Here is a 17,522-nt window from a genome sequence, read left to right as displayed (position 1 = left end):
GAGCAAATCCAATCCTCAAAGGCAACTAGGCATTTCCAGCAAAAGAATTTCACACGAGAAAATCTGATATGCATGTCGATAATTTTCTTTCCGCCGCCGCATTTCAAACAGGCTGATCCTCAAAGTATACCATGATCTGTACTGCAAATGTATGACATGGTTCGTCCGCTAGCTCCTCATATGCGATGAGCCGAGCGAGATACACGGACAGGCATCCGATATTCGGCTCTAGCCATCAGTCTGGAACAAACCCAAACGGCCGGAGGAGGGGCGCCGGCACGAAATCGAGCAGGGTACGGCTCCGGGCTGCTGCTCCGGCAGCGGCAGCAAGCTGGGCCTGAGCGGCGATCTCCTGCGCGACTTCGAGCTCACGCCTGAGCTTCTCGTTCTCATCAGTGAGCTGCAATGGGAAAGCGAGAATCAGCCCCTGCACCTAGAGAGTCTTGACAACCGGCAAGCCAGGGGTAAATTCGCATAACAACAGCGAGGATGGATGGATGGATGTTTGAATGACTGGTGCTGCTACCTCTTCCACGGTTCCTTTGAGCTCTTCCACGGCTTGCATCAGCAACGAGATCTCCTCGCTTGCGGTATCCTGGCACGCCGAGTCGATGTCCGTGATAGAATCGGGATCAAAGATGATGCCTTCTTGCAGGAACAGCTCCTCCAGGAGGTCTACATCTTGCTCTTTCAGGCTCAACCTTAGCTGAACAGGAGATTTGGTTCAGAGCAAGACGTCGCCATTGAAATAATTATACAATCTAAACTAATCGCCTTGGCTTGATTGCTACAGACCTTGGTCAGTATCCTATCACGCAGATCATCTTGATCATGGGTCCCAAGGATGGGCTTCTTGGCATTGTCCACCACCTCAGGAATAGATTTTGGAGAAGCCTTTATGAGCTTTGTCCTGAAAGGGTATTTACCATAGAGGACAGCGAATTACTGTGGTACAGTAAAGATGTGAGGTTGAGTGGTTGGCATGCCGTGTTCATGGGGCATACCTGGTTCCGAAGCGAAGCGTAGACAGGCTCTCTGGTGCATTTGATGGGCTGGGAGAACAGCAGCACAGCAACGCTGCTCTTGAGTTGCCACCCTGGAAAAGCAGTAGTGTTTAGAAAAGCCACATGATCTTGAATCTTGTAGATATACTTCTCCTCCAAAAAAAAGATAATGCTGGAGAAACTTGTGACAAACCAATGCATCTTGGAGAATGCGTGTAAGCTTTGAGTCACGGAAAGGCACATGGTTCTGTTTACCTGAAGGTTAAATAATATGACAGGTAAAACCAATCGCAAACACACGGCGGGCTAACTTTTTATCAAGTTTGTTCTTTCCACACAAGATCTTTTTGTCCTTACCAGTTGTTAGGGCGTTGATGACATTTCCTAGAGCTGAGAGGGATTTGTTTATTGTTTTTGCCTCATCGAGAACCCGCCCTTCAGCACCAGTTTTCTCAACTTTCTCAGAACCAGCCAAGTCAACAAGAATAATCTTCCCTGCTTTTACCCTATAAGGTTAAATGGTAGTCATTAACTCCATGCACAAGAAAGGAGAATTGAATTGCACAGAAATCATTGCATGCGTAGCAAGATGAGAGTTGCTTAATAGATATTTTATCAAAAGCACTTGAAATTCAAATATTCATGGTCACTAATGGTCTAGAAAACATCATGATGTGCGAAAAAACCTGAAGTCCTGGTCATCTATCTAATGTTATAAAGGTATGCAACAATCTACAAGAACCATCTAATCATGATGCAGGAAAAAAGAAAAACTCAACAATGGGGGCAGACTCCCCCCAGGCTTTATTTTAAGAAGGTGTCATGCTTTGAACCCGGGTTGGGATGGGAGTTTCAGCGACTCTCGGAGTTCAACGCTCTAACTGGTCCACCGCGAGAAGCTTGGTAACCATGATGCACTCCCTCCCTCCCTCTCACACACACACGCACACACTAAATGCACATAGAGCCATGTATTACTGATGTTTGGCATACCTCTCATCTGAAGTAGATCCGTGCTGTACTGAGAAAATGTATAAGCAGTGACTTCTACTGCTAGCAAGGTTCATTTCTGTTTACATTAAGGATGGCATACCCTATCAAATTCAGATGTTTTAGAATAACTGTTTCAGGACTCTAGATTAACAAATAGAGGATACGTGTTTCCCCAACAGCTCTGTTGGCAATTCCTTGCTGTAATTTAGACAAGTAAACAAAACTAAATTCATATCTGCTTAGAGAAAGGCATTCCAAGTAAAACTCAAGAAAACTTACAGAAAGGTTCTCTAATGCATCCGAACTGTTCACAATAGATATCTGCAGGGATAACAGATACCAGATAAGTGTTCAAGAAAAAACAGATATTACGGAGGTCCCAAAGCTAAGTACCTTTTTTCTGAATATCAAAGAAAATAAAATAGAAAGATGGTTCCATGTTCTCCATTCTGACCTCTGTTGCTCCAGAAATGAATATCCCTTGGGTTTTACTCTCCTTGATCTGTAGGTTGTCTTTGGACAAATCGAGAAGGTCCCTGGGATATGAGGAGAAAAGAATTGATCCGATCCATAGCAGCACTTAAACAAAATATTCTCTAGAGAGAAATCATAAGAAATCCTCTACCCAGTGCTCACCTCACTTTTTCCAAATATATCTCCACCTGAGAAATGGTAAATGAACTTAATGTTACTATAAATCACCTAACCTAAAACCTTAAGCAAAAGTCTACCAATGTAAATGTTAAATCAGCATGAGGCTGGCATGTTACCATTGACAATTTTACAGTCCATGTGCTTGCTGATGATCTTAAACATACAAATAGCTCATCCACAACTCGCTGTACCAGTCCAGTTTTCTGCTCATTGCAGTGCAAGATGCTTGGTCCCTATGTTACATTCCAAATTAAATACACATGTAAGGTCAAAGCTGAAGCGACAGGATCAGTATTTATCCCAAATTGATGCCCAAGGACGTTCACTTTACCTCCATGCTATATGTCTTTCCAGCCCCAGTCTACACAAAAGCAAATTTAAAATAAAACGTCAGTATGACAAAAAAAAAACATTCAGACATGTAAGTAGGTGCACCACAACGACAAATAATGACCGTTTACTGCAATTAGAAAGTTGCAATATGACAGACATAGTTTAAACTTTTAAGAAAAAGCAGTGGTTTCACATATACATCCTGTGCACCAACAAGTGTGCAAAGCAACACATACCTGACCATAAGTAATTATAGTCCCATTTATTCCGTTGATGGCATCTGTTTCCAGAAAATATAGAATTGCTATCAAACAATCCAGACATGAGAAAAGTATAGTAAAACGAAACAGCTCTGACTGTCTTGAAGAATAAATCTAGAAGGAAACAGAAAAGCTCAAACCTGAAACAATGGGCACTGCCAGGAAGTTGTAGACATCAGATTGTTGCGCATCTTCATAGAACACCTTGTCAAAGCTGAATATAACATCTTCTTCCCTCTCATCCTAACTCAAAGTGTTTGTCAGCACATTAGAAACAGAAGCATTAACTCAACATGAGGAGACTGAAAAGTCACACCAAGATCAAAGGGAAGAGGATTGATGGTAATGAATGCATCAACACAACAGACAGGAGTGCATTCCATTCTCGATACACTAGTTCTAGATCCACTCTTGCTCGCAGTGCCCATTAAATAATTGTGTATGGTGATGCTTAAGCAGGTTAATGTTCAGAAGGGCATGGTCATAACTCATGATAACTGACGACCTATTCAGTAAACTGATCTAGTGCAGTGTATAAAACAAGAACATAACAGCGAATCCCAAAAGAGACTGCACATGAATATTCACTGCATGCATTTAACTAAGAAAGCTAAAGGCAGCAGACTGAAGAGGGTCCAAACCTTGAAAACAAAAGACTCGGAGTCCAGTTTCCTGAAGCAGACATTGTCAGCATTAGCCTTCCTCTCTTTGTGACTCAGCGGTCTGAACCGCACGCACACGGTCACATTGGACATCCTGGCAGTCCAACACCTGTCAGATTTGGTCAGAATTGAGAGGAAACAATATGATAGCTTCAAACAGCAAAGCAAAGCCTCTAGGTCTATAAAATCAACACATATGCAGAAACGGAACTGCAACTGGGCAAGCAGCTCTCCACAAGCTTTGCACAAATCTTTTTGAAATTTTATGTGATGTCATTGTACCATTCTTACCAGCAGTACCAAGCAACCGCGCAGCATTTTCATCCTTTTCCTTGTACCATTCTAGCATCTCAAAAAGTTTCCCTTGCTGCTCGAGCTGGAGTACTCATTATGTCCACGAAAAAGCATGTGCTTGCAGGAAAAGAAATCTTACGACTCCCAATATAACGAACAACCTCTATATTCTTCTTCTCCCTTCTTAGTACCCTTAGCTACTACATGTCTCACACTTTGTCTCTGATTTTTGTAGGACTCATAATCCTTTCTTGCCTTGTTGTGAGCAGTGGAATTAGCATAATCATCAAATAACTTTGGTCCATCCTTCCAATTAATAAACCCATTTCTCGTGAAGGATTCAACACCAAAGTTATCGACTCCTAATAAAGGTCTAAAGAGATAGCAATAGAAGCAAAAGGCAGCAACCTTAGAAATACCTACGAAAAAGGGGAACCGATGGCACCTGACGCCTTCCGGCCGACGGCACGCACGTGACGACGGAGCCGAAGAGCTACGAGCTGCCGACGAGGCGGCGACGGGTGAGCCGGCGAGAGGCGACTACGCGAACGACGAGGGCTCCGCGCCTCCGGCGGCCGGCACAGCGAACCAGCCGGGCAGGCGGCGGCGCCGGCACCGTCGCGCTCGCGAGAGCCGCGCGTGCTGCTGGGGACGGCGTTGCCTGCCCCTTGCCTGCTGCTCTATGGATTGGACCTCATTTTAGGCCTAAGGGTGTGTTCGTTTCACCCGTCTAGAACCCGAAACATCTAAACTTTAGAGCTCCAGCACCAAACAGCCCTCTAATTCGGTCTCTAATAAGACTGCGATTCTTTATAGTGAAGGAACACTCTAAAATTTTTAGAGGGCTCTAATCGGAAACGAACACACCCTAAGACTAACTTTACTGGTGTCCTCTGGATCTCACCCCCTAAAGCAATATTATATCATCCTTGCATCCTCTGTGTCAAAATCCTCTCCATCAACACTTCCTATATCATGTCCTTTATATCCCACAATACAATTTTTAATAGTTATATCTGAAACAAACTCCATCTAACTCTCCCCTTCCCTCCAACCAACTGAATCTTCTCCACGTACGTAGTATTTGCAGCTAACATTACTTCAGAATAAATTGGAAGTCTTGGCAAGGAAGAAATGCGGTAGTCTTGGCAAAGAAGAAATGTGTTAGTCTTGGCAAAGAAGAAACAACCAACAGATTCTATATATATATATAAATGGAACGCAAGAGAACGAAGTACTAGCACTCTCGTATCCTTCACATAGTCTCTCACCCATGGAAGGCAAGAATTTGGTGCTCAAGTACATTCAGCAGCATGATGAAGATTCAGAGGAAGAGATGGAGTTGGAGCTCCATCAAATGGAAGTGACGACGTTCATGCTCGCCTCCATGGATGAGGGTGGATCTAGTCAACAGCGAGGCCCCCGGCTACCTCGTCAGGTCGTCCAGCGTGACATCGGTAGTGGACACGAAAGGATATGGGCCGATTACTTCGCCTCGACGCCGGTGTATGGCCCCTCTAAGTTTCGACGTCGGTAAGCGCTGCTCAAAAGAACCGTATTATTTTATCAATTTGTTAGCAAGCTAAGCATCTAATTTGGTATTGTTGAACATGCAGATTCCGCATGAGGAGACATGTTTTCAATAGGATTGTCGATGCAGTCCAACGTGTGGACACTTACTTTGTCCAACGTGCAGATTGCACGGGCCTGATGGGGCTCAGTGCCTTGCAAAAGTGTGTGGCCTCGATTCGTATACTCGCTTACGGTATCCCAGCTGATGCCGTTGATGAGTACGTACGTATGGGCGAGTCAACGGCTCTGAAAGCTGTGCGCCATTTCTGTAGAGCAATAATCACTGCGTTTAGTGGATACTACCTTCGCGCACCCAATGAGGCTGATATAGATCGCCTCCTCGCTGAAGGGGAGAGTCGGGGATTCCCGGGAATGCTCGGTAGTATAGACTGTATGCACTGGGAGTGGCGTAACTGCCCTACGGCATGGAAGGGCATGTTTACGGGACGGGGAAAGACACCTTCCATGATTTTGGAGGCAGTGGCCTCCCAAAACATTTGGATTTGGCATGCATACTTTGGCATGCCCGGTAGTTGCAATGATATTAACGTGCTTAATCGGTCGACCATCTTCTCACGGTACATGCAGGGAGAGTCAATCCCTGTTAACTTCACGGTTAATGGAAGGGCATATGACATGGGATATTACTTGGCAGACGGAATCTATCCCGACTGGCCAGCCTTTGTGAAGAGTGTGCGTAACCCCAGGGAGCTGAAGCAACGCATCTTTGCAGAAAAAGCAACGCATCTTTGCAGAAAAACAGGAGGGTGCTAGGAAGGACATTGAGAGAGCATTTGGTGTTCTTCAAGCTCGTTGGGCAGTCGTTCGAGGGCCTGCCTACGGCTGGGACAGGCAGACAATCGGGGAAATCATGACAGCATGCATAATCATGAATAACATGATTGTCGAAGACGAGGGCGAAAACGCCGAGAACACAAACTTTGACGATCCAGGGCAGCACGCTGATCTTTCTACAGGCATCCTTGCTGAACGCAGTGCTTTTGTTCAGGCACATCACAAGCTCCGCAACCGTGGTGTATATTCACAGCTTCAGTTGGACCTTACTGAGCATAACTGGATGATGCTAGGTTCTAGGTTTAACAGTGGGAGTTGAACTGTAAATGTATCCTTATCAGATCGAACTATGTATCCTTTTAATTGTTCCATTAGAAGTAGTAGTTGAACTATATATGTATCCATGAGTTATGTAAGTTTTATCAGATGGAACTATGTATCCTTTTAATTGTTCTATTAGAAGTAGTAGTTGAACTATATATGTATCCATGAATTATGTAAGTTCTATCAGATCGAACTATGTATCCTTTTAATTGTTCTATCTGAAGTGGGAGTTGAACTATATATGTTCTCACGCAATACTTCTCACAAATAAAATTGTTCTCATACAAGCTCTAACACAAATAAAATTGTTCTCATACAACAGCTCTCACACAAATAAAATTGTTCTCATATAACAGCTCTCAAGATGGTGGAGTCGAGTACTTGGCAAGGATCTTTTCCTGCTGTGCCTTGTAGAACAGGCGCAGGGCAGGTTTGCATATGTCAAGGTCAATACTAAGAATACGTTCTTACTCAGCCAGCATCCTTGACTCATCCTTCCGTTCTTCCCAGTCCAACCGCCTTGCTTCCAGAGCCAATCGACGTTCCTCAATATCAACCTGACGATCAATCTTCTCCTTCTCTAGCGCTGCCATTTGTGCGAGGTATTTGTTCTTCTCAGCTCGACCATCCTTCATGTCAGAGAACCTGTCTGCCCAAAGGTCAAGCATCTTAGAAATATACTCCGAAGACGATGAGGATGAGGCAGCCTTCTTCCTTGATTCTTTAGTTGCATCCCGTCCAAGTGGTCTCTTATTCCCAGCACTAGGTGGGGTTGATGAGTCACCACCAGTGTCAACTTGATTGGAGCCAGCAGGAGGTGTTCCATAGCAATCATCTTCAAGGTTAATTGTCTTTGATTGTCCAGCACAGGCCTCATGAAACTTTGGCTCATCTTTTAGGTCCGACCAAGCTTGATCAATCGACCTTTCCAAAATTTCGAACCCTGCTTCAGATACTAGTTCAGGCGACAATGACACATTCAGAAACCGTACTAAAACCTCCAGGCTTGAGGAATCGAGAGTTTCTACAGATTCGAGCTCTTGTCTGCACATACCAATACACGGCGGCGGAACTAAACCTGGGGCAATAGAGTTCAATCGAGCCCCCAAATGTTTCCTCAAGGTAAATTGCTAGATTAATAGCATACATCAAGGTTTTGGGCGTTCTATTTCGCACAGAGGGAAGCGAAGGGAATAAGCGGGCATACCTGTCGGATGCTCATCGCCGGCGCCCGACAAGACTAGGCCAAGGGTGGCCGCCCGATGGTGGGCGTGGGCGTGGGGCCGCTCGCCTTGTTGTCGCCGCTAGGGAAGAAATGCCGGCAGTGGAGCGGAGAAAGGGAAAGGAAACAGCGGGGGAAAGAAAGCTGAAGGCGCACTCTGGACCGTGCTAGGCCGGAAGGAAGCTAGCCCTGCTAATGGGCTGGGTTGGAATGGGATACAGTTCGGATCCTTCCAAGGGCCACTTTGAACAAGAAAGAGGCATGTTTTGAACCCGTAAAAAATCCTTTCAACCCCCCTCAACTATCAACAAAATCTAATTTACCCCATCAACTGAAAAATCAGATATTTAACACCTCCAACTATTGAAACCGTCCAATTTGCCCCTTCAACGGTTTCGAAAGACGGCTTTACCGACGTCACGCCATATCAGCAATTCTACGTAGCGCCACATCAGCCACAAGAGGGTAAATTGAACTGTTTTGATAGTTTAATATGGTCAAGTAGACTTTATCAAAAAATAGTCTCCTGCTTCAGATACTAGTTCAGGCGACAATGACACATTCAGAAACCGTACAAAAACCTCCAGGCTTGAGGAATCGAGAGTTTCTACAGATTCGAGCTCTTGTCTGCACATACCAATACAAGGCGGCAGAACTAAACCTGGGGCAATGGGGTTCAATCGAGCCCCCAAATGTTTCCTCAAGGTAAACTACTAGATTAATAGCATACATCAAGGTTTTGGGCGTTCGATTTCGCACAGAGGGAAGCGAAGGGAATAAGTGGGCATACCTGTCGGATGCTCGTCGCCGGCGCCCGATGAGACTAGGCCAAGGGTGGCCGCCCGATGGTGGGCGTGGGCGTGGGGCCGCTCGCCTTGTCGTCGCCGCTAGGGAAGAAATGCCGGCAGTGGAGCGGAGAAAGGGAAAGGAAAGAGCGGGGGAAAGAAAGCTGAAGGCGCACTTTGGACCGTGCTGGGCCGGAAGGAAGCTAGCCCTGCTAATGGGCTGGGTTGGAATGGGATACAGTTCGGATCCTTCCAAGGGCCACTTTGAACAAGAAAGAGGCATGTTTTGAACCCGTAAAAAATCCTTTCAACCCCCCTCAACTATCAACAAAATCTGATTTACCCCCTCAACTGAAAAATCAGATATTTAACACCTCCAACTATTGAAACCGTCCAATTTGCCCCTTCGACGGTTTCGAAAGACGGCTTTACCGACGTCACGCCATATTAGCAATTCTACGTAGCGCCACATCAGCCACAAGAGGGTAAATTGAACTGTTTTGATAGTTTAATATGGTCAAGTAGACTTTATCAAAAAATAGTTAAAATATTTTTTCTTAGAAAATATATGCAATTAAAATTTCTAAATCTGGTTTCATCATAAAAAAATATAAAAAACCCGTTTCATACTTCTTTCTAAAACCATGCTCTATCTTCTGGTTCCTGGTTAGGAGTTATCAGATCTTTCAAAAATATTTTGATTAAAATTATTTTTATTTTCAAATTAGAATTAGATATTTTTAACGGAAGTTAACTTCAACTCGGCTCGTTTAGCTCAAATGATACAGGAGATGATGATAAATAAGTTGAGCCACTTACAATAAATAACAAAACCAACTTTTAGAAAAAAAAATAAAGTATGACCATAGGATCTCAATAATTTTTAGCTGGACAGTGTAAATAGAGCATAATTTTAGAAAAAATAAAATAGTTTCATGATTTTAGGATTTTTAATTACATATATTTTTCTAAGAAAAAAATATTTTTTAACTATTTTTTGAATAAAATCTACTTGACCACTTTAAACTATCAACACGGTCCAATTTACCTCCTAGGTCACACTGGGCAGAAAACCCGAGCCCGAAGACCAAAACCCGAAAAACCCGAACCCGAACCCATTCAGCCCATTACCCGATACCCGAACATGCTTCTCGGGTTGCAATTGTCAAAACCCGAACTAATTTCGGGCTTTTCGGGTTTAGGGTCGCGGTACCCGAACTACCCATTTAGCCCATACTTTTTTTTCTTTCCGTCTCACGGCCCACGGAACGGATCATGGCCCGGCCCTATCTCCCAGCATCCCACTCTCCCAGTCCCAGGCTCCCAGCTCCCAGGCGGCCAGGCCCCAGCCTCCCAGGCGCAGCGACTCCCAACTCCCAACCCTAGCCGCGTGCGCCTCCGGCCTCCCCGCGCGCCGCCGCCGGCCTCCCCGCTCCCCCGCAGCTGGCCTCCCCGCGCCCCGCCGCCGGCCTCCCCGCCCCCCGCAGCCGGCCTCCCCGCGCGCCGCCGCTGGCCTCCCAGCGCCCCGCAGCCGGCCTCCCCGCGCGCCGCCACCGGCCTCCCCGCCGCCGGCCTCCCCGCTCCCCGCGCGCCGCTGCCGGCCTCCCCGCCCCCCGCAGCCGGCCTCCCCGCTCAGGAGCACGCCACACGCCAGCACGGACCAGGGGCCATCGGCGCCTCCCTGCTCGCCCCCCTCCGGCCTCCAGGACTCCAGGAGCATGAGTAGTTCGGGTAGTACGGGCTACCCGAACCCGAACCCGAAGTTTTCGGGTACCCGAATTTTCGGGTAGTAGTACGTGCAGGCCCATTTCGGGCTTAGGTTTTGAAAGCCCGAACTTTCAAAAGCCCGAATAACCCGACCTGAAAGTTCGGGCTAACCCGAACGCCCAGAGTGACTCCTAGGCTAATGTGGCGCTATATAGGATTGCTGATATGACACCACGTTAGCAAAACCATCTTTTGAAACCATCGAGGGGGGGGGGGTAAATTGGACGGTTTCAAAAGTTGGGGTTGTTGAATATGCAGTTTTTCAGTTGAGAGGGTAAATTAAATTATGTTGATAGTTGAGAGTGGTTAAAAGGACTTTTTTGTTTGAACTTCCAAGGGCTACTTTGAAGAAGAAAGGGGCTGGATTGAAGAAAACATAAATTGGAAGGCCCAAACACGCCCTAGAGGATAAAGAAGCGTTAGGATACAGAAACACCTCATATACGCATATCGATATTGCAGTATAATGTCTCGACAGCTCGACATGATGATATTGGAAACGTGGCTATATAGAACCTGTATGAGTCGTGGCAGGTGTTGAAACAGAAACAAGGTGGCACTTCAAAGTGCCATACAAATTGGGTGGACCATCACCTTCCAAATTTTAAGTAAAAGAGCAGAAGCAAATGGGCACGGAGCTTAGGTATTAGGTATATACACTATGACTTTGTTAATGAGAAAACAGTGACCAAAGGCATTTTCATCCGTGGCGATTTAAATTCTTCATTAGAAAAATAAAGAACACCGTACATTTCACCTATCTATGAGGAACATGCATGGAAGAATCTACATAATATAAAATTTATTTCAATATGGTGCGGTGGCGAATTTAATTCTAGCATAAATAATCTTATTTCCATCTAGCATACATGCTTCACCGCCGCCGTCGTGTTGGTTGGGGATCATTTCAGGTGGATGCTTTGCCGCCATGGTTGGTTGGTTGGGTGGATGCTTTGCTCCTCCCACGGTAATTCTTATTCGTTTGTTGAGATCGTCCGCCACTTGATTGGTGGTTGCTCTGTATCCATCTTAATAATCTCTGCCTATTAAAATTTGTAATGGTAGTATTGCTTTCCTCTTAACGAAATGCGTGCTTAGATATATTTGTAAAAAGAAAAAAGAAAAGGAGAAGAGATAGCAGGTAGGTGCACCATTTTTCTTCCAACTACTCCTAAACTCATGGGCTAAAAAAGAACGCAATCATCAGCAATCATCCCGTCACTTGGCGGCGTCACATGCCCATGTGCAAATGCAATGCATTAGCTTCTCCAGCCTCACAAAGGGGGACAACAATCAAAGGGGCTAGCATTGAAAAACGATCATGCGGGCAACTAATGGGCGTTACCTATCATTGCTGTATGCATCCTTTCGGTGAGGGCAAAGTGAACGTCCTTTATCCCATCTTTTTCTCTTAGAGAGAGGACACAATGCTTACGCGACTCTAGTACTCTACCAACCACCTTTAGTACCTCTAGATCGCTGACGAGCTCAGTTGTGTAATTACCATGCGAAGCTCACTTATCTTAGATGAGGGTTCTTTGCTTTGTTTGAGAGGGGAATGCTCATACTATATATTGACCCCAAGGGACCAGCCGGCTTAGTTTTTGAGAACGCTAACCAGCTTACTCCATTACCATGCCAAGCTTGCTTAACTTTGATGTCTGCTTTTTCCATCTTTTTTTACTTTTTGAGAGTTGAGAGGGGAATGGTGATTACACTAATACCAACAAGCTTGGATCTTCTAGCTATGCTAGTTTAATTACCATGCGAAGCTCACTTAACTTTGATATTCTGATCAGGGTACCTTATGAATAGGCTCAATTAATAATTTTTTTTTACCGGAACTGTATTATGCCAAGGAGTTCCCTTAGCTGATCCTAATGACTATATTCCTCCCTAATCAACAATGCTCGCTATCTTTTTACCGGAAAATACCCCACTGTGATGAGCGTAGCGTTGCCTCAGGTGCACTAGCAAACAGCCACCAATGACAGTGGGCCCGCAAAAAGGAGCCTTTACACTATTGGCCGTGTCCCGCCGGTGCACGGTGCACGGTGCACGGGCAGCACGGCGCTAGTTGGCCTTGGGCCTCGGCCCGCGTGGATTCGTGGTACGACGGCGACAACATTTTCTTTATTACTATTTTTTTTGGCGGGGGCAGGCAAGCAAAGCAACCGGCGAAGCTTCCACCACCACCACCCGTGGACGGTGGACCACCAACACCCAGCGCTGGCGGTTTGCGGTCTCGCCCCCTCCTGGCTCTTTGCGGAGTCGGTGGTGAGTCGCCGCACATGTGGTCTTCCAACACCGGGTCCAGCCAGGCACAGAGGCGGAGAGAGGAGAGGACATGCCCCCCCGCTTCGTGCTCCGCGTACAAACACCCAGGAGGGCTGCAGCGCCAGTTAATGCCCCTGTCTGCGAGCTGCGGGGAAAGTTGTTGGTGGACCTGGTCCATGGCATGGCAATGCAAATTTCGTTTCCGCAAGGAGAAGACAAGGTACTCCCACCGTACCGGTTTGAACTAGTACTCGCTAACTTGCGGGGTTTCTATTGCTTTGCTTGGGTGGCTTAGCAAGTTGGCATTAAAAAGCATACTTCTTAGTCTAAAGAAACATATCTGTTAGACAAGGAAAAAAAAGAAACAAAGAAAGGGAAATCGGAGACCAAGATGAAAGATGTACATGTAGGAAATGCAATAGACATCCTTCAAAAAAGAAAAATTTATGCCTCCTCAGTCTTATTCAAACATTGCAATTTCATATTTGTATCCAAAAACCGCAGTCCGCAACATGTAACTATCAAATACATCGTTAACATCGTTGACGTAGTTGCACGGAGGACAGTGATTATGAGGCATCGGATTATTAAAAATGATCGGTAAATGTTTGGCATGCCACACATTCAGAAGCTAGAAGAAGTACCAAAGCTTTTTTATCACTTTTTTTTTATTTAGCACCCCCTAAAGTCGCATAGTATGATGACACTCCCAAACGCACTGCAGAAGATGAATGGTAAATGGAAGCTTAAAATTCACAAGAAAAAAAAGGCGGGGTATATAAGCATGGACCGAGTCCACGGAACACTCAGGCGCCCTCCGTTGGCAGCATTGCAGCAGCAAGCAGCCAGAGCCAGAGCTCTCAGCCATTCACAACGCGGACACGGTGACGGACCTTTCCCTTTCCCTCTCCCCCCTTTCGAACGAGGTGGCCAAGCGCAGGCGGGCACCATGATGGCGGCGGCGGCGCTGAGGCCGCACAAGGCGCCGCCGGCGCGCGTGCCCACGCGGTGGGTGGCCACGCTCTGCGCTGCCTGCTTCCTCCTCGGCGTCTGCGTCGTCAACAGGTCAGTTCGCCCACGCCCCCCCCCCACCCCCCCAAAATCAGCCGCCCGTTCAGATGGAGTCCCCGCGCGCCTCCAGTTCCTTGCTACTCTGGTCTTGCATTCACCAATCCGTCCTCTTCGCTGCTGATTGAGACAATGCTCGTCGATTTCGAGGCCGAAAATGGTGTTAATTGGTCTACATTGGTGTGCTTTTTTGCAGGTACTGGCCAGTTCCTGAGCATCCCGGTTGCCCAGACAAGGTAATGCATATTTACTTTTTCAGATTTCTTCTCCTCCCCCTTTCATGTTCCTATGGGTGCGCATTAACATTTTGCTTTCCAATTTTCCAGGCAAGCTCTGACCACTCGAGGGCCGCGCTGAACCAAGTGTCGCAGACTCGCGAAGTCATCATGTAATGCCAGACTATTCAGTTCCTCTGAAATAAACTTCGTTTCAAAATTTATCTGGACCAAGTATGAATTTTTATGAATATTGGTGTTTCAAATCGTAGGGCGTTGGATAAGACGATATCGGACATTGAGATGCGCCTGGCTGCTGCTAGAGCTGCCCAGGCGATGAGCCAGGGCATGTCACCGAGTGATTCGGAGGGTGACCAGGGAAGCATGCGGCATAGGATGTCTTTTGTCATGGGGGTTTTCACCACTTTTGCTAACCGAAAGCGGAGAGACTCAATAAGGCAGACATGGATGCCACAAGGTAGATGCCCTTTTCTTAATTTTTGTACCGTGGAGCCTTTGTTTCATGTAAAATGTTGAACTTTTTGTAGGTGATCAGCTACGAAGATTGGAAGAGAAGGGTGCTGTTATCCGTTTTGTCATTGGACGCAGGTATTGACCTTGTTTGGAGTGGGTTTTAAAACAAACAATGGCGCAATCTTATTCTGTGGTATATTCCTGAAATTTGGGGATTCCTTCTTGCAGTGAAAATCCAAATCCCGACAACGAGGTGGACCGCGCAATTGATGCAGAAGATAAAGAATACAATGATATTTTGAGACTTGTATGTTCAGTTGATTAGTGTCAAACTTTCTTCTTCTTCTTCTTTTATTTAATCAATGACCCGCACCACTGATGTGTTTGCAACATTGATCATCCTTTACAGAATCATGTGGAAGGCAATGGAGGGCTACCTATGAAGATTCAGATGTTCCTTTCAACTGCTCTTACCACGTGGGATGCTGATTTCTATGTAAAAGTTGATGATAATGTTCATGTCAACATTGGTATGCCAACACGAGGACCTTTCAATTTTTATCAATCTGCTATAGCACCAATGCACTACACTGAGATTGGAGGGACTCTTTCAATACAGGTATCACCAGATCGATTTTGGCACGACACAGGATGAAACCTCGGGTGTACATTGGCTGCATGAAATCCGGACCTGTTGTTACTAAAAAGTAGTGTTCCATAATTCCAGACTTTCTTTTTTACATGACATGGTTCATCTCCAAATCGATTGAACAATCAAGATTACACTCTTTCACATTTACTCGTTATAAGGACATTACTTACCAGTTACTCCCTACAGATAGGTTCATCTAACCATCTTACCAAGATTTGTCCTCAGAAATGGCATAACAAAGTGCCTGTTTATGTTAACAGTGACTCCAAGTATTATGAGCCAGATCATTGGAAGTTTGGGACTGAGGGTAACAACTATTTTAGGCATGCAACACGGCAGCTTTATGCTGTTACCAGGGATTTAGCTACTTACATATCAGCAAACCGGTGAGTTGTAATAATGGTGTGCAATACTATATACCAGATTAGCTGTCTGTTTAATTCATTTTTTTTTGTCCGACACCACCTTTCAGGCATATCCTGCACAAGTATTCAAATGAAGATGTATCATTTGGCTCTTGGTTGATTGGGTTGGAAGTCGAGCATGTTGATGAGAGAAGCCTTTGCTGTGGTACTCCCCCAGGTTGGTGCCTGCATTTTTACACTAAATTTTTTTCATGCTTCTTGGGTATTTACTCCTGCTGCATCTAGTTAATTATTGCATGGTCATTGGGATATTAGCATGACGTTGCTTAACCTGGGAGTTAGTTGCTTTACTGCACTAATTAGCTGAGCAATTTTTTGAAGTTTCTAGTAGAAAAGGATGATATGAATGTGTAACAACTACACCACTGGCTAGCATCAATCTTCACTAGTCAAAAGTTGCTTTCTCCAACTTTCTGTCCTCAGCTTACCAGCATTGTCCTCTGCTTAACAGCAATGGCCCCATACTCAAAATATGTTCATAGCTGACAAATGGTGTTCAACAACAATCTCACCAATACAATACAAGACCCTTGATCATTTGTCACTGCCCCTAGGCAGCAGGCAGCAGGCAGACCACCGCCTAGCACCCAATTGGGTGATTAGGCAGGCAAGACAGCTTGGTGGGATGGTACCGCCTAGCCCCTAAGCAATGCATAGGCGGTCTAGGCATCCACCTCGGGCAATAATGGAGCCTGAAATTGAATTTCATTCATTTGAACACTACCAACATTGAGCAGTAGATGTAGATGATTACTTTTGAACAAACTCGAAATATAGTGCCATGTGGAAAATTTCCCTGCCACTGTTTGCAAGTGTACTCTGTGTTGACCTTCTGCAGCAATAAGCTTTTTGTCTGTCATTCTCTTAGTTGGCATGGTTCTATCTTTTTCATGTTCAATGCTGCTGTGATTGGTACTGTTCACTGTCTTTGGGAATTAATGTATTCCACGTACCTGGCCAGTCACTACCCGATCGTTATAGCATATTCTCAGATGCACCTAAATGGCATCTTTAGACTTTAGTTCATGGAATGGACACGAGTATGAAGCATCATTTTACCTGCCATATGTTTGCAAACCTATTCAGGTCATTGTTCAGGTTACAGTGTGGTACCTCTCTCATAAATCTTACTATACTCTGCACACATTTCATGCATCTCTGTTGATCTTGCAGACTGTGAATGGAAAGCACAGGCTGGAAACCCATGCGCAGCGTCCTTCGACTGGAACTGCACGGGCATCTGCAACCCGGTGGAGAGGATGACAGAAGTGCACCGGCGATGCTGGGAAGGCCGTGGAGCCGAAGAGCACGCACAGTTTTGACAGCCAGGGGACATCGCTGTACCGTTTCTTCTGTAGGGCTCTGTAATTAGTCAAGAAACATTCTTGGTATGCAATGGTCCGGTTTTTCAGATGTGCAGCAATGCCATCTTTCCTTGATCTGTTGTATGCGGAAAATGGGAGAAGGTGAAAGATGAGGACCACAACCTGCAATTGACCTTAGCTGACGAAACCTCAGTGTATGCTTGTCTAGATATTGGTAGACGGATCTCTGAAGATTTGTCTTCGACTCTGAGCGGAGGATCTGGTCTCTCGTAAAAGAGAAGAGAAACGGAAAGTTTCTTACCAGAATTCAGCTTACATGAAGACTCCAACGGATCCAGCACGCATAAAAACCAAATCCGTTATCCTTTTTTTTTTCTTTGAAACTTTTTGCACAAGTATATCGTGAAGTTGAGAAAGTTTT

The 17,522-nt window shown here is 45.5% G+C and overlaps 2 protein-coding genes across 7 annotated transcripts; one reads left to right on the top strand and one right to left on the bottom strand.

Moving 5' to 3' along the window:
* Nucleotides 1-47: 47 nt before the first annotated feature.
* LOC112897722 (kinesin-like protein KIN-1) lies at nucleotides 48-4,885 on the bottom strand. Of its 6 annotated transcripts, none has more exons than XM_025966111.1 (17): nucleotides 4,620-4,885; nucleotides 3,886-4,015; nucleotides 3,385-3,487; nucleotides 3,221-3,264; nucleotides 2,983-3,012; nucleotides 2,768-2,884; nucleotides 2,634-2,659; nucleotides 2,452-2,533; nucleotides 2,277-2,318; nucleotides 2,162-2,195; nucleotides 1,998-2,073; nucleotides 1,362-1,510; nucleotides 1,198-1,259; nucleotides 1,005-1,096; nucleotides 796-910; nucleotides 527-706; nucleotides 48-400 (listed from the first exon to the last, which is right to left on the bottom strand). In XM_025966111.1, exons 2-17 carry the CDS (start codon nucleotides 3,997-3,999, stop codon nucleotides 236-238), a joined length of 1,431 nt encoding a protein of 476 aa, XP_025821896.1. In that variant the 5' UTR covers nucleotides 4,000-4,015; nucleotides 4,620-4,885; the 3' UTR covers nucleotides 48-235. The 6 variants fall into 6 exon arrangements, with proteins under 6 accessions (XP_025821896.1, XP_025821899.1, XP_025821897.1 ...); XM_025966114.1 differs by having other exon boundaries at nucleotides 3,886-4,000; XM_025966112.1 differs by having other exon boundaries at nucleotides 4,646-4,885.
* Nucleotides 4,886-13,797: 8,912 nt separating this feature from the next.
* Nucleotides 13,798-17,278, top strand: LOC112896989 (beta-1,6-galactosyltransferase GALT31A-like). The gene is made up of 11 exons (XM_025965143.1): nucleotides 13,798-14,007; nucleotides 14,207-14,246; nucleotides 14,337-14,398; nucleotides 14,498-14,703; nucleotides 14,774-14,834; nucleotides 14,928-15,006; nucleotides 15,109-15,229; nucleotides 15,319-15,406; nucleotides 15,612-15,737; nucleotides 15,824-15,933; nucleotides 16,950-17,278. Exons 1-11 carry the CDS (start codon nucleotides 13,892-13,894, stop codon nucleotides 17,096-17,098), a joined length of 1,158 nt encoding a protein of 385 aa, XP_025820928.1. The 5' UTR covers nucleotides 13,798-13,891; the 3' UTR covers nucleotides 17,099-17,278.
* The last annotated feature ends 244 nt before the right edge of the window (nucleotides 17,279-17,522 follow it).

Source organism: Panicum hallii, chromosome 6, assembly GCF_002211085.1.
Source record: "Panicum hallii strain FIL2 chromosome 6, PHallii_v3.1, whole genome shotgun sequence".
Taxonomy (NCBI): Eukaryota; Viridiplantae; Streptophyta; class Magnoliopsida; order Poales; family Poaceae; genus Panicum; species Panicum hallii.
This window is presented reverse-complemented; position numbering and strand designations above follow the sequence as displayed.

Excerpts from the sequence above, each read along its gene's own strand:
- LOC112897722 (XM_025966111.1), bottom strand. The coding sequence starts at position 3,999 with ATGTCCAATGTGACCGTGTGCGTGCGGTTCAGACCGCTGAGTCACAAA. Across the intron at positions 2,885-2,982 it reads GAAAGACATATAGCATGGAG|GGACCAAGCATCTTGCACTG; the intron begins GTAAAGTGAACG and ends AATGTAACATAG. Across the intron at positions 911-1,004 it reads ACGCTTCGCTTCGGAACCAG|GACAAAGCTCATAAAGGCTT; the intron begins GTATGCCCCATG and ends ATACCCTTTCAG.
- LOC112896989 (XM_025965143.1), top strand. The coding sequence starts at position 13,892 with ATGATGGCGGCGGCGGCGCTGAGGCCGCACAAGGCGCCGCCGGCGCGC. Across the intron at positions 14,835-14,927 it reads CGTTTTGTCATTGGACGCAG|TGAAAATCCAAATCCCGACA; the intron begins GTATTGACCTTG and ends TCCTTCTTGCAG. Across the intron at positions 15,007-15,108 it reads ACAATGATATTTTGAGACTT|AATCATGTGGAAGGCAATGG; the intron begins GTATGTTCAGTT and ends CATCCTTTACAG.